Here is a 15,590-nt window from a genome sequence, read left to right as displayed (position 1 = left end):
ATGCATTCTTGTTTTGCACTATGTTTTATAAATTAATATTTAAAAATTTACTAACTTTAGGAAAATGGACATGTACAGATCTGCAGAGCAAATGAGCAGAAGCTATGTATTTCTTGCAAAAAAAATTCTATTAAATCTGTATTTTGTCATGGCAGCATGTTTCTGGATTATATAAAAGTATAATAGGTGAGCAATGTCATTTTAAATATCCATTTATAGTATGAATTTCAATTATATAATTTGTAGAATACATCTCATTGTGCACAAGAATTCTGTTTATTTGAAGAGACAAAAATGTGGCCACTAAAGCCAACACTGGCAAGATATGATGATGATAATAGAGATGTTACAAATGAATGGAAAACAAGGAGACTTGAAGGGGGTGCGTGAAGGTAGCAAACTGTACAAGAACATTTAGTCCTTACTGTGTCTACTAATTTGAGGAGTGTTGTTGATAAAATAAGTGAATTTGAACTCTATGTTTCCATTTTACCTATTATTTCAACTAATGCTGATGGTAAGCGGGGCAAAGATAACTTAATTAATTTCAATCCTTCTAAAACTCAGTGCTGCCTTATATCTCACAAAAAGGATTCTTCTGCTCCTATGCTTATCTTCGATTATACTCTGATTTCTAGGCAAGATCATAAATCTCTGTTGGGGATTACCCTGACTTCTAATCATTCTTGGCTTAAGCACATTACAAATATTGCTTCCTATGCATCTAAAAAACTGGGTTTTCTCTTTTGCTCTTGGTGTTGCTTTTCTTCTTGTTCACTCTGTTCAAATCATGAATCTGCCGTACCATGGAATATTGTTCCCACATCTGGGACAGTGCCTTCCAAAACATCTCTCAGGCTTCTAGATTCCATTCAAAAGAGGGCAGTTAGGTTAATTAATGGTTCATCTCTAACAGATTCTCTCCACTCTCTGTCTCATAGATGTTCTATTTCTGCTTCATGCCTTTTCTATAGATACTTCCTTGGCTACTGTTCTTCTAAATTGGCTTCTATAATTCCCACTCTCTCTCTCTCTCTCTCTCTCTCTCTCTCTCTCTCTCTCTCTCTCTCTCTCTCTCTCCCCCAAAGCAGTTCAAACAAGTGCCGCAACCAGTCAATGTCCTTTTACTGTCCAGAGCACCTCCGTAGCCAGGTGGGCAGGAGCAGCAGTGCGTAGCACTCGCTTCTTGATTAGACCGGGGTTCGAGCCCGGTCTAATCAAGACCGGGACCACCAAATACGTAGGATGCGGAAAGGTCAGGGAATGACCACCGCATATCCCTGGAGCAATATGGCCTTAGTTGCTAATGCTCCTAAAAACCAAAAAAAACAACAACATTACTGTCCAACTTCAAACTCACAGAACCAACTTTTCTTCCTCGTTTATTGATTCAACTTCCATTTTCTGGAACAGCCTTCCTTCAAACGTATTTCCTGAAAATTACAATCCACCATATAACGGGAAGAAACCCCTTTTGGTACACCAGCCAAAAAATAAAATGAAATAAACTACCTGTGTGATTCTCCTCATATGAATACTAATTCATTTGACCTTTGAATTTCTTCAAGCTGTGAGCCTCACCTGCCTGTAACTATCTCAAAACCCTCTTTCTGATCAATGATCACCATTATGGATTCTGTCAGTGTCAATCCACTGGTGATATATTGACTTGTGTTACTCATCTTTAGACAATTTAGACAAAGTCAGTAGAAAAACTGGAAGAAATTCAAGTAATCCCTAGGGGCTCACATCTGGTGAGTATGGGTTTGGCACACCCAGGGTCCTTAGCTGGATATCATTTTTCTCTTTCTTGGTGATTCCCTTCTACTTCTGACACTCTCTCTCTCTCTCTCTCTCTCTCTCTCTCTCTCTCTCTCTCTCTCTCTCTCTCTCACACACACACACACACACAGGATAACTCAGATTTTTTTTTGGCTGGTGCAGTAAAAGCCTCAAGGCTTCTTTGCACCATATGGCTAATAATAATAATAAATAATTACTCTTGACATTTTCTAGGGCTTTTTAATGTGTTAGGCATAAAGGTCTTTTAAATGAGCTCCCATCTTATGACTGCTGACTATTTTTTTCATAATTGGGTATCCAGATTTCTCTCTGGCCATTTACTAGAGGTAATAGTTAGTAACTCTTCATTTTATGACTTCTCCACTAATGCTGACATTCCTCAAGATCTGTTTCTTTTTTCCATTCTTTTCTTTCTCTTTTTTTTTTTTTTATATTAATGACTTTATTCCACTAAATGGAAATCCTATTCATAGTTTTACTGTTTGTGCAGGACAAGGTTTCTCAAAGTGGAAGGTGGAATGCAATGTGCTGTTATCAGTAAAACTATGGATAGGATTTCTGGTCAATGGAAGAAGGTCATTAATATACAAGAGGAAAAGAGTGGGAGAAAGAACTGAACCTTCAGGAACACCAGCATTAGTGGAGAAGTTATAAGACAAATTGCCATCTACCATCATCTGCAGTGAGCAGTCAGAGAGAAACTGATACCCAGTTACAAACTACAAGTTGGAAACTTATTTAGAAGACTTTTATGCCAAACACAATCAAAAGTCTTTGAAATGTCAAGAGTAACTCCTTGAGTTTTATTAAACTTTTCAATTGAATTTGTCCATAGATGGCTAACATAAGCCAGAATATCATCATTGGATCAACACTTACAAAATCTATACTGGTTAATCAAATGGAAGGTTTCTAGATTTTAAGAGTTGGCAGTTAATTGATTTCTCCATTACCCCAGAAAGAGTATTAGTAAGTGCAGCAGGACAATGATTGGATTTGTTGTCCTTTTTAGGAACTGGCTGGATGTCAGCAAATTTCCAAGCAGAAGAAAAAATACCTTTGGAATAAGAAAGTGAAAAAATGCAACACAGAACAAGAGTAAGGTCAGGAGAATGGATTTTAAGAACTAGTGAAGACCATCAGGACCTGGAGCTTTCTTAGCATCAAGATTGATCAAAATCCTTTTGACAGAAGACTACAGAAGGCATTGAATGGAATGTACTGGGAATGGTGGTTTACCAAGATAATCAATACACAAGTTGGAAGAAAAATAGGATGCCTGCTGGTAAGCTTTATCTTTGGCTGAAGTGGCAATAGAACCATCTGATTTTTATCCGATTTGGACAGAGATGGAAACAGAGATGATCAAAAGTTGCAGCCAATAGCTTTGGCAAGAGACCAGAATGCTTGGCTACCATTTGGACAATAAGCAAGGTTTCTACTCTTAGCCTGTTCAAAATCTAGTTTGGACTGTTTAATAACTGCTTTACAATCGTTGCGAGCTTTGGTGTAGGCAGAAAATGAACCTGCAGATTTGGAAACAAGCCAGTTACAATATGCAACATTCTTCTCTTGAACAGCCTTAGCACATTTATTGGAAAACCAAGGTTTAGATAAAGGACGAGATTTTAAGGTGAAGTGTGAAATAAAGGAATAATTTCTACAAGAATAATTTCACTGATACAATTTGAGCAAAAGTTGACATCAGAAGATTTGAAACAGTAGTTTGACCAAGGAAAGAAGAAAAGAAATTTGCAGATAATCCTATTTTGCATTTTTGTAATGCCAAACAACACGAGGTTGAGAATGGCCACAAGAGAAAGGCTCCGTTGTAGAAGAGACCACACCAATTTGTGATCTGAGGTGCCTAAAGGACCACTTACCTCAACCTTGTAATTAGAAGGTTGTTTGTGAGAAAAATATCCATCATGTTGGCTGCGTGGATTGTCTGGTATTCTGGTAGGTAAATGAACAATCTGTGCAAGATCATTAGTAATTGTAAAAGCCTCAGCATCTCAACCAGCTGAGTCTGTGTGGCTAGAAAATGGAAGCCAGCTGGAGTCGGTGCAAACATTAAAATCACCAAGGAAAATTACCCCACTGTTAGGAAAGTTGGACTGAAGAAAGTCAAGTTTCAAGAGTTCCAAGTGATTAGTGGAGTTGGGGGAATGATAAAGGCAACAGATGAATTTGAAAGAATGTGGTAGAGAGATTTTAAGCCAGAGAAGACCAAAAAGAGGAGATGATATAATAAGTACCACCTTTGAAGCGAAAAAGAATCATACAGTGAATAATTCAGACAACTGAAATGAGCAATGGTTGAATCAACCAATAACTGGGATTCTGTCAGAAAAAGTACATGAGGGTTTGGCAAACTCTTATATCCCACAGTCACATGATAATTGTCATGTATCTTCATTCCCAAATTAAATTAGATCTTTTTTGATGTTAAAAACAATTTTACCGGCATTATTTGTAAAAAAGCATTACATTACTTAGAAATCATCACGAAACCCCGATGTGCATGCATTTTTCTTGTTGCTGCAGTGATGCGACAAGTTGCAGTGATGCGCTACGTTGTACCGTTATATCAGCATAATGATTAAGATTCTTAGCAAACCTTATTATCTTAGTACTCACCTCTAGATCTGTATTGGTTAGGGTTAAATTTACATAAAGGAAAGTGAAGAGAGTAAAACACTTTATACTTTTACTCTCTTTACTTTCCTTTATGTAAATCTAACCCTAACCAATATGGATCTAGAGGTGAGTACTAAGATAATTAGCTTTGCTAAGAATCTTAATTTGATAATCAACAGTACTTCAAGTTTTCAGCTGTAAAATTAGTCATCGGCATAATGATTAATATGCAAGCGACTTTTCCAAAATCTACAGCCAGCATTCGAAGGAATATCGTGAAAGAAAGAAAGGAAAGTTAGACAGAAATGGGAATCCAGATGAAATTCAACAAGAGTGTCTTGGGAGTTCTCAAACTGCACCCAAAAAAACTCGAGCTGAAATAATGAAGGAATGTCGTGAACGGAAGGAAAGGAAATTAGAAATTCAAACTATTCTGAATAATAATGAAATTCAACCACAGAGTTCTACTATGCCTGATACTTATCAGGAATCTAAAACTCCAACAGAACGAATGAAGGAATATCGTGCACGAAAAAAAAGCGAAATTAGAAATGGCTAATAATGAGATTCCTAATTACATCCCTATAGTGTATACACGAGCTGACAGTGAGTTTGAAAAACTAGTGTACAAAAACCCATTTGGATTTAGTTGTAATGTTTGTGATCGCTTATGGTTTCAATTAGATTTGAAACCATTTCCAACAACTTGATATGAATTACTTCAAAATGAATTTCATTTACCAGAAGTGAGTACTTTCATGACATATTTCATTAAAAGAGGAGCGGATACCAACTATGGCCACGTCAAATGGATTTATATATCCAACGTATCCTACTCATTGCCTCCACTGGATGTTGTAACTGAGCGTTTGATATCGCCACGATTACCCTTTATGCAAATTTGTCATTTATGTTATGAACATGGACAATATGGGATCATTGGACAAGTAATAAATATACCAGTTAACATAAATATGATGGTTAATCAATTACCTAGAGCATTAGATGACGATTATGCCATTAATGTACATATAAAACGAAGACTCGTCCATAAATCATATCTACAAAGATGTGTGCAGAAGAAAATATGGTTACAGTATTTGATAAATTCACCTTTGTATAAATTCTACATCATAAAAGTAAGTGACGATTTCTTTGGGGCAAATGATGACAGTGAACAGGAACATTCAGATGAAATTGTGGAACCTGTCAACAATGATGATGAACTATTTTAACACTAAACTTAAATGTTATCATATTTATATAAAAATTTGAATGTGTTTTAAAATTTCTCTTCTTCAATTCTTCCAATAAAAATAACTTTTTAATTCCTTGATTATTTTTAGTGATCTTCCTGATCATTTTTCTCTTTGCATTTTAGAAATAACTCTCAGTATTAATAAATGGTTTCGACATAACAAGAAAAAAATTTTCACCTTCTCAGGAAATATATTTTATTATGAATGCTGCAGCATCATTACCAGAGCATCTAATGGTTGCTGTACCAAATATTAATGGGAATGTTACTGTGGATGGAGAGTCTAAAATGGAGTTACTGGATCCAGGTAGGGCTTAAATCTTATCTGTATTGTCATGGATTGTTTGACTCTCTTTAATTATTGCAATTGCAATTTTCACCAGTCTTCTTATTTCTTGCATTCCTTGCAGTCTTGCATTCTTTCCAGTACTTTGTTAATAATTTCAATGTCTTAACAGTAATTCTGAAGCATTTTATAATTTTATATTCTTTACAAAGTTAAGAATAATGGTGATGAATATCATTATCATCATCCTGTTTTGCAATTTGTGATAATAATTATGCATAAAATATAATTTAATTACTTCAAATGGTTATCATATAATGAAATTTTGCATTTTTCATACAGATGCCCATTACTTTCCTCCCATTCTTCTGACCCCTGACTTCCTAGACACATTATGTGATGAACTAACTGAAGTGTAATAAGGCTTTAAAAGAGTTAAGTAAACTACATGCTGATGGCATCTTTCCTCTTTCTCAGATAGCACATATAAAATGATTCAAATTTAAATTGAACAAGTATGGTTGCAAAATTAGATGTATAGAAATTTGCACTCAGCCAGAGATTGATAGAATAAACTTCCACTTAGTGGGGAAGTGGGTTGGTTTGAAAAGTAAATGAACCTGGCTTCCTTGTATCATGATGCCAATACTAATTACACATTTTTTGAAACTTGGTTGCCAAATATAGGGTGCACCAGATACCTTGTTGCACTTGCCATTTTTGGTATCTATTGTACATTGTAATTTCTTACAGATAACTGATACTAATTCATGCAGTATCAAAGAGTGGATATTAATGAGTGTCTGGTGTTACAAAAGATCACACATTGGTAAGACATTAAAAGGTGCACAAACATATTTTTGCAAATGATTTGACAAAGAAGCATTATGGAACTTTCTGTCCATCGAAATTGTCCACCACAATAGTATGGTGGTTTTGCCACTTGTCACTCATTTGAAGAGGTCTGGGTTTGAATCCCATTGAAGACCGAAAGAATTCCTAATGGCCTACACCACCAAAAATGATCTCATTATGATGGGAATGTAAGCTGTTTTCCACAGGTAGTATGTTATGCAAACAAAAACTGTAATAACCTTCAAGAAACAAGGTGCAGAAGTTTCATTTTGAAATGTCACAAAGTCACACAAAGAGGTCATCGGAGCTTAGTGTCCCTGAAACAGTGATAAGAAAGCATGTGAAGATTGCTAGTACCTACTGAAAACCAGTAAAGCTTGTTTGTCAATTACAGTGATTTGAAAAAAATTATATGACACATGCACATTATTCAGAAGTATTTATAATGCTACAACATGTGCTATTTTTGGATAAATGTGTTAATTATGAGACTGCACCACTTTTATGAAGTGGTGAATATAATCTGCCACATGCCATGGTGTGGGCAACATTTGCATATAGTCATCCCTTTCGCCCATATATTTTTGATAGGCTGACAAACCAGAATTCATTCCTGACATGATCAACAGACGTCAAACCAGGATCACTGAGATTTCTGAACAGTGTGAGTGGTGTGATATCCCACATGATTAGAATGTTTAACAGTTAAAAACATTGCATAACTAGTGTTGCCAAAATAGTAAGGTGCCTATGAATCTGCACTAAAAAATTATGCCAGTTCATATGAAAATTTAATCAATTTTTGATTTCCCAAAAGAAATAGCACCAGAAATGTCCACAACTTCATGCAGCAGCTACTGCAGTGCAAGGCCTCTTAAAAAAATTGTGAGGAACTTTAGGTGAACTTTTAATGTAATTGTTGTATATTATATGATGGGTGTATATTAATAAAAAATATACAAAACTGGTGGCATATATACCGATTTTCTTACATTATACAACTGTCCTAAAATTTTCAGAAAATTCAAGTAGTTCCTCTATAGCAAAATTTCTTTATAACAAAATTTTTATAAAATGTTCAGATATGGGGTATAGTATAAGATGAAAGGAACCTGAAAAAACCCTTCTTCCTGTAACTTCTGGGCTTTAGGAGATCAGCCAGAATTTCTACCAAGTATGAAGCATATAATGACAGCTGTCTTTCCTCCAGAAGAGCTAAATAAAAAATAAATTCCATTTCTTCTGTAGTTTGTTTTCATAGTAACCCATAGGATACTAGATGAAATGCCATGTAAGTTGAATCAGTTTAATATTTTTTGTTCTGCAGTGGAAAGACTTGAAGTAGAGCCTGAAACTTATGGTTTAAAATTAAACATTCTTAACCCTGTGCCGGTGATGTCATTCTTGTGAGATTCCTCTTAAAAATAATGAGCATGCATTACCTGTTGGTTGAAAAAAAAATCTAGGATTCTCTGTATCCTCCTATATGTCAACAAATATTTACTTGGTCTACTTTTTTTTTTTCTAGTGTTATTGCTTGAAAGGGCCTATTTGGTCTCACACCACCATGTTGTTCTAATTATAACTCATAGTGACACTATCATGAGAACCTGACAAGTACTGATGCTACAAAGCTTGGAATTATTTCTTTGTTTCTAGTGTAAAAGATTTTACATAGGTATAAATTATATAAGCCTTTGCTAGTGTTAAATTTCATAAAATCAAGGTGAAATAAAAAAAAAGAATATTTGTCAATCAGTTAGTTTATTTATTCTGTTTAGATATCTTTTATAGCATAAATGCAATCTAGAAAACTTTAGGGTCTAATATAGTAATGATAATGTGTTTCATTAATGTCTTTACCTTAAGAAATTGAGAATAAAAAATTGTAACTTACCTTTGTATTTGTTATTCAAGTTACTTGTTCGTTGGCACCTCCATAGCCAGGTGGGCAGGAGCAGCAGTGCATAGCACACGCTTCTTGATTAGACCTGGGTTCAAGCCCATAACCACCAAATACGGAGGATGCAGAAAAGTCAGGGAATGACCACCGCATCCCCGGAGCAATATTGCCTTAGTTGCTAATGCTCCTAAAAAAACCAAATAACAATAACTTCTTCATTGACAGACCATTTGATAGTACCATTTTTGCTTAATTTTAATGTATAAAACCTTTTGCTAAAGTCGCTTTGTACACGTAGTAGACAGAAATCATAGGATACCTACCTAGTAATGGGTAGGCCCACCTTTTGCCAAGGTAAAATCAGTCACACCGCGAGGTATTAAGTCCACTAGTTCACGAAAGTGTTCCACAGGTATTTCCATCCATGCTTGCTGCACCGCTGTCCATAATTCCGCCGCATTCCTGTGTGGAGGATCCATAGCTCATACAGACCTTTCCACAACATCCCAAAGATGCTCCACAGGGTTCATGTCCGGTGAATGGGGAGGCCATTCTATGGTGTTAAAATCTGTAGAATGCTCTTCGAACCATGTTCTAGTCAACACGCCTGCTGGAAGAGTCCATTGCCCTGTGTGTGCATGGTAACCATGAAGGGATGCAGATGGTCTGCAAGGATGGAGACACAACCTGGACCATTCAGAGATGCGTCTAGATGTACCAGAGGTCCCATGTGCCAGTTGAACACTCCCCAGACCATTATCGACTGTCCACCTGCCTGAACACTTCCTTGTTGACACGACAGGTGCATAGCTTTGTGCGGTTTCCATCAGATACCCTCCCATCCACTCAAAATAACTGGAAATGGGATTCATCGGACCAGGAAGCTCGTCTCCAATCATCCAAGGTCCAGTGCCAATGTTCTTTCACCTTGTTGAGGCATAGAGTCCTGTGTCATGGTGTTAGCAATGGGACTCAGGTGGATTGGTGGCTTCCATGACCTCTTATGGCTAATGATCGCCTGATGGTCTTGGTGGAGATGTTTCTGGCAACTCCCTTGTTGAAGTCGGCGGTGATTTGTGCCACTGTCGCTCTCCAGTTGGCTGAAACAATGCGAAACAGATGTCAACGGCCACATTCATCCACAATCTTTCTCTGCCCACAGTATGTATTTTGTAAATACTGTAATTATCTTGTTAATATCATGGTGCTTTTGTTTGATTTGTTGTTTGCTCTCAGAATTGAGAGTAACTGATTTTATTGTGTTTTAAATCAGCAGTTAATCTTAAATGTTTATATTGTACATTACTTGTGTAGTTAGCTCATTATTATGTTGAAGAGACAGTTTTTCTCTTCTTGCGTTGTCTGTTTGGCTCTGAGGAGTGGGATGGACCTCTCCCTGCTCCCTCAGATCCAACCTTCAGTTGGCTATTCTGGTTGAGTGAGATGATTTTCCTCTCTAGCCTGTCTTACTGCTGGCTGCTTCTCTTGCTGCTTGTGTTTTGATTTAATTTTGTTTTCCTGCGGGGCTGATTATTTGTTGTATTTTTCTTTCCTGCCTGATTGCAGCTGCAATCAGTTGGGTTTTTTCTAGTACCATATAGTTCTTAGTCTAGCATTTTTAGTTGTAAATGGGTTTTGTTTCTGAGGGGTGGGATGGACCTCTCCCCGCCCTCTCAGATCCAATTGCTTTGTTGGCAATTGACATCCATTTTTTTTTTTTTTTTTTTTTTAATGCTTACCTATGCATTATTGTTAATTCTACGTGTCTTGTTATTTGAAACAAGTTTTGTTTTTCGCAGCTTGTGGTAGCAGCTTTGCACTTGCTGGTTATGTACATATGTTTATAGATTAGATTACTTGTGCAAAGACATTTTCTCTGCATATTAATTAATTATTGTTTAATACTTAACTTATTATTTTGATCTGTTATACTTAGATTTAAATTTAGAATTGCTTTTGATTCGGTTAAACTAATTTATTTGTACAGTATTTATTGGTTTTGCCTTTGGCATATCTTTGCCTTGGGTGAGTTCTGTTTGTCTCTTTGTGTTTTGTATATATGTTTCTACATTTCTTCTGGTTGACTATTTCTGTTAATTTCTTGGTTGACTAATTTTTCAGCCAAGATTTTAATTACTTATTTTGTAAATATTGTATATTTTACTCTCTGCTTATGCAGTGTAATTTGTTAATATGTTTACTGCTATGTTTCATATCGGTGACATAAGTATTTATTATTTATCTTAATTTATTCTTTTAAGTGGCTATCTAATAGCCACTTGTACATTACCTATGTTCTTTCCTTGAGATTTTCTTTTTTCCACTTGTCGGTGCAAGTTGGGCTTCCTTCCCGGCTAGGGGAATCTTTCTTTCAAATGTACACGCCTTCAGGCTTCAAAATTTTACCTCTTCAAGCTCTCTCGCTTGTTAGATTTTCCAACTAGTGTTTTCCTCTTTCCTGTTTCTTCTTTTTCCTGAGAGAGTGTTTTGCTCTCATTTCTTCTTCTACTTTCTTTTCTCCTACTTTATCCTCCCTATTCATTATTTACTAAAACCGGGATTCCACTTGTTGGAATCCCACTAAGTGTAATTTAGATAGTTCCTGGAGCACCTCCACGTGGCTAGGGACGGGAGTCGGGACGCAGGTAGCTTGCTCCCTGCCTCCCGGCTGCTAAGACTCCAGGGCCGGCAAACAACAACCATCACAACACACATATATACTTACACACACACACACACTTGCCGGCTATAAATAACCTACAGATGCTACAGCGGTATATAGGGGTAACCCTGGAGGCCGCAATCAATACAAGAATACCTTGTCCCTTGTCCCTTGCCCACAGTACTGCCAGATGAGATGTTATTCCGGAAATGGCATATTCGCGATACACTTGATACTGTTGAACAGAGATAGTGAAATTTCTATACCACCTCGGCAATAGAGTGACCCATTCTCTGGGCACCCACCACATCCCTCTTTCAAAATCGGTTAACTCATGACGTTTATCCATACTGACATTGAATTACCATCTATGTGAATGCAGTGTACGATATATTCCTGTACTATATAGTATACTGCAGTGTACTATACACTGAGTGATCACTGAATTATGACCACCTATCTAATACTTTGTAGGTCCTCCTTTTTCCCTCAGTACAGCAGCTGTCTGACATGGCATTGATTCAACAAGATTTCAGAAGCGTTCGGGAGATATGGCCAACCAAGCTGTGTGTGTGTGTAATGTGGTCAGCAATGTAATGCAGGTATGGAGGTGATTGGTGTATCCAGGCGCCTGATATGCCTTTCCACAGTGTCCCACAAGTGTTCTATATGGGATTGATATCGGAGGAGTTTGGAGGCCAATCGAATATGCTGGAAGTCAGAACTGTGTTCCTCAAACCATTCCTGCACAACAAGTTCCTGATAGCTAGGCGCATTGTCATCTTAGAAGACACCATCGCAATTTGGGAAAAAGTGTAATATAGCGGGGTGTATACAGTCAGCAAGCATTTGACGGTAGTGGAGACCACTGATACGTTGTTCCACATGCACCAGGGTCCAAGTTTCTACCAGTGAAACATGTCCCACACCATACAACTGCCTCCACCGGCCTGCACTTTTGATACCATGCATGATGGATCGAGAGCCTCATGTCATTGACGCCAAATCAATACACGACCATCCACAGTGTGGAGTAAATAACGTGAATCATCCAATCAGCACACCTTCCAGTCTTCTAACATCCAACTTGTATGCTCTTTGCACCAGGTGAGTCTTTTACGCCGATGGACCTTGGTTAGGAGAGGATGCCGTAGGGGTCGTCTGCTGGTATAGCCCATGCGTGCGACACATGGTCATGCCAGATATTGTTCCGGGTTGGCCTATGTTGTATTGTGTAGTCAACTCTTCAACAGTGCTGTGCCTGTTCGCCTGTACGAGTCGTCAGACCCAACACTCACCTCTAACATCAACCTTTTGCTGATCTTTGCAGTTTTGCCATTGGATCATTGACCATTTTGACGCCAGTCCTGGTACACTTTAACTACGGTGGCTCTCGAACACCCCACCAGTTCAGCCGTTTGGGAAATTGAGACACCAGCTCGTCAAGCTCCCACAATCTGTCCTTTATCAAAGTCCAATAAATCCTTCCTTTTACCCGTCACGCTTGGAATTTTACTACCTGCTGAACCACTGACACCTTATCTGGGTAGGTCGACTAACTCTGCACTCTCATGCCTCACATGGTCAACGGGTTGCATTCAGTTTTCATAGGGGTGGTCATAATTCAGTGATCACTCAGTGTATAATAGTGTTTATTTTTCCATCCATGATTCATGCATATATTTGTACCTTCCATTGGCTGAAGTCTTTATTTTAGTGTTCTATTAAAGAAGTATGCAAGTATTGTAGAACAGAAAATATAAAGGTTTGCTCATTAACATGTACGCACATTAGTCAGTAGTCATAATCATTTCATTTGAAAAATAGAGGGTAAGCCACTTTAGTTGTTTTTACTGTTTTTATTTTAATATGTTGTTAGTTATGGCCTATGAATCAACCTACCTTAGTTTGGAACATTCATGGACATGTTCACATTTAAAATAATATGCTTTGACAAATATCTTTACATTCAGTACTGCATTGCCTCTGTTCCATTTTTTTTTTTTTTTTTTTTTTTAGTCTCTGGCTTATGTCCTTTTATGTTGCCTAGAAGGATTGATCAGATTGAGTTCTATATACAGTTGAGCATCAATAATCCAAACTAATTGGTACTGGGTAGTTTGGATTTTCGAACTTATCAAAAATACTGTTCTAGAGGACTAAAAAAAAGGTTTTGTAAGTTTAGAAATAAAAACACTAAGTTGTAATTGCGTATTTTTATTCATAGGTAACAAAACAAATGGAACTTTCAGCCAGCAATAACACATGTACAGGTAGCCCTCGATTTACGTCAGGGCTAGCTTCCTGGGGAGACAGGTGCAAATGGAACCCTTTATATAATGGAGTCAATCGGAAATCACAGAGTTAGGTTCCAAAAATTTTACCTACCACTTTGCATCGATTGTTTTATTTTATTAGCATTCTTCATAGTTATAATAATAGTCGATGGAGGCATATTCATAGCCCTACACACATTAGGGCGGCTTTCACTAGATTCCATCCTCTGAATATTGCACTAGGATTTGATGAACTTCTTTTACCAGACATGGCATCTCTTTATTCTATTAAATTAAAAACTTTATAACACAATTGGCAAACACTGCACACGGATATCACTATTATTATTATTATTTAATTTATTAATAGCACAATTAATAAAAAATTTTAGCATAATAAATTTCCAACACATGTAAATAGTGTAAACAACAACCAACTGAATGGTTCATAGCATGGACCTTTACTGCCCACATCCATCAGTGATTACTTTGAGGGCGGAAATCTTTCTCGTCTCTGGTACAGATGCGCTAATTGCTGATTTCCTCAGATTGTCCTAAATCAAGTGAACAGTGCATAGCACAGTATGATGCCGATAAATTTTGTCTGACGACTTTAAACTTCCAATTTATAAAAAATTTGCAAAAAAAAAAAAAAAAAAATCATAAATAAATAAATATGCCATTGTGGTTAGCGATAGGCACTATTGCAAATCAGCTCAACTTGGACCAGCGCAAAACAAGGACTACCTGTATAGGCCTTTAATGAAAATATTTACTTCTTTTTTTCAGCACCATTTTCGAACTTTATTTCATTATTGTCAGATCTCTCACTCTTTTCAATTTGAGTTGGACAGCATTCAGTTTGTTGTTCATTTATCGATTCATCATTCAGTTTTTTGTTGATTTTCAGGTATCATTTAATTTTGTTAATTGGTAAGGTAATAAAAATATAAATTGTTGCTTTATATCTTCATTTTTATAGCCTGTGGATAATATTTCTCCAATTGTTGCTTATTAGAATTGCCATTTAATATAATCAAAATTAAATTTGCAAATGTGATCACAATAACTGGCACTTAGTGTTGATTATTTTGTGACACCAGCATAAAAATAAATAAATGCTGGCTCATTTCAGATTATTGACATTCGGATTTTAGACACCCTACTCTATATATATGCAAGTCATAGAAAATAAATTTGGATCTTATTTACTTTCTAGATACTTGTCATGGTTATTTTATTTGCATGTTTATTTATGATCACAGAATAATAAATTACTTGTATATGGAAAATTTAATTGTCAAATCTCAGATGGATCATTTTATTATTATTATTGTTGTGGTTGTTGCTCTTATATTATTTCTTTCTGATTGGGGGTTCCACCTCGTGACGGGTATTGCTACCAAGCAGGGTGGTTGTTATATCTGGTGTTACTGTTAGTCGACAAACTCTCTGACTATCCTACAGATGTTCAGGATTGCAACTTTCTGGAGTTCATTTTATGTGTTCTCTGGAAGACCTATTGCTGCTAGGCTGTTATGTAGGGTCTTTGGCACAGTCCCAGTACAGCCTGTAAGTTGGGGTCTCTAGTACTGCCTGCGGTTCATACTTGTAGTACGGTACACTTTCTTTGATCAAATGGTATTTCCTCGCTAACTTTTGATGTATCATCCTGGCTACCTGGTTATGTCTACGAGTGTACTCACTCTAAGTGATCACCTTGCATCCTGCGATGATGTGTTGGATCATTTCTGAGGCTAGGTGGCATCGTTGACAAGTGTCATCTGACACTCCAGCTCTTTGGCAGTGTATTTTCTATAGTTTTTGGTGTTGATTACCTAGTCTTAGATGGCGAGCATGAATCCTTCAGTCTCGGAAAAGAGCATCCCGCTCATGAGCCATGCATT

The 15,590-nt window shown here is 36.9% G+C and overlaps 1 protein-coding gene across 1 annotated transcript in view; it reads left to right on the top strand.

The window, feature by feature from the left end:
- Window positions 1-5,902: 5,902 nt before the first annotated feature.
- LOC150079412 (uncharacterized) overlaps window positions 5,903-15,590 on the top strand; it is a 178,054-nt gene continuing 168,366 nt past the window's right edge. The window contains exon 1 of the mRNA XM_090383056.1: window positions 5,903-6,008. Coding sequence (XP_090239182.1) covers window positions 5,903-6,008 — 106 coding nt within the window. The remainder of the gene's footprint in view (window positions 6,009-15,590) is intronic.

The sequence above is a fragment of the Mastigoproctus giganteus genome, chromosome 10 (genome assembly GCF_048544385.1).
Source record: "Mastigoproctus giganteus isolate SK-2022 chromosome 10, ASM4854438v1, whole genome shotgun sequence".
Taxonomy (NCBI): domain Eukaryota; kingdom Metazoa; phylum Arthropoda; class Arachnida; order Uropygi; family Thelyphonidae; genus Mastigoproctus; species Mastigoproctus giganteus.
Note: the sequence above shows the minus strand (reverse complement) of the source record. Positions and strands in the feature narration are given on the sequence as shown.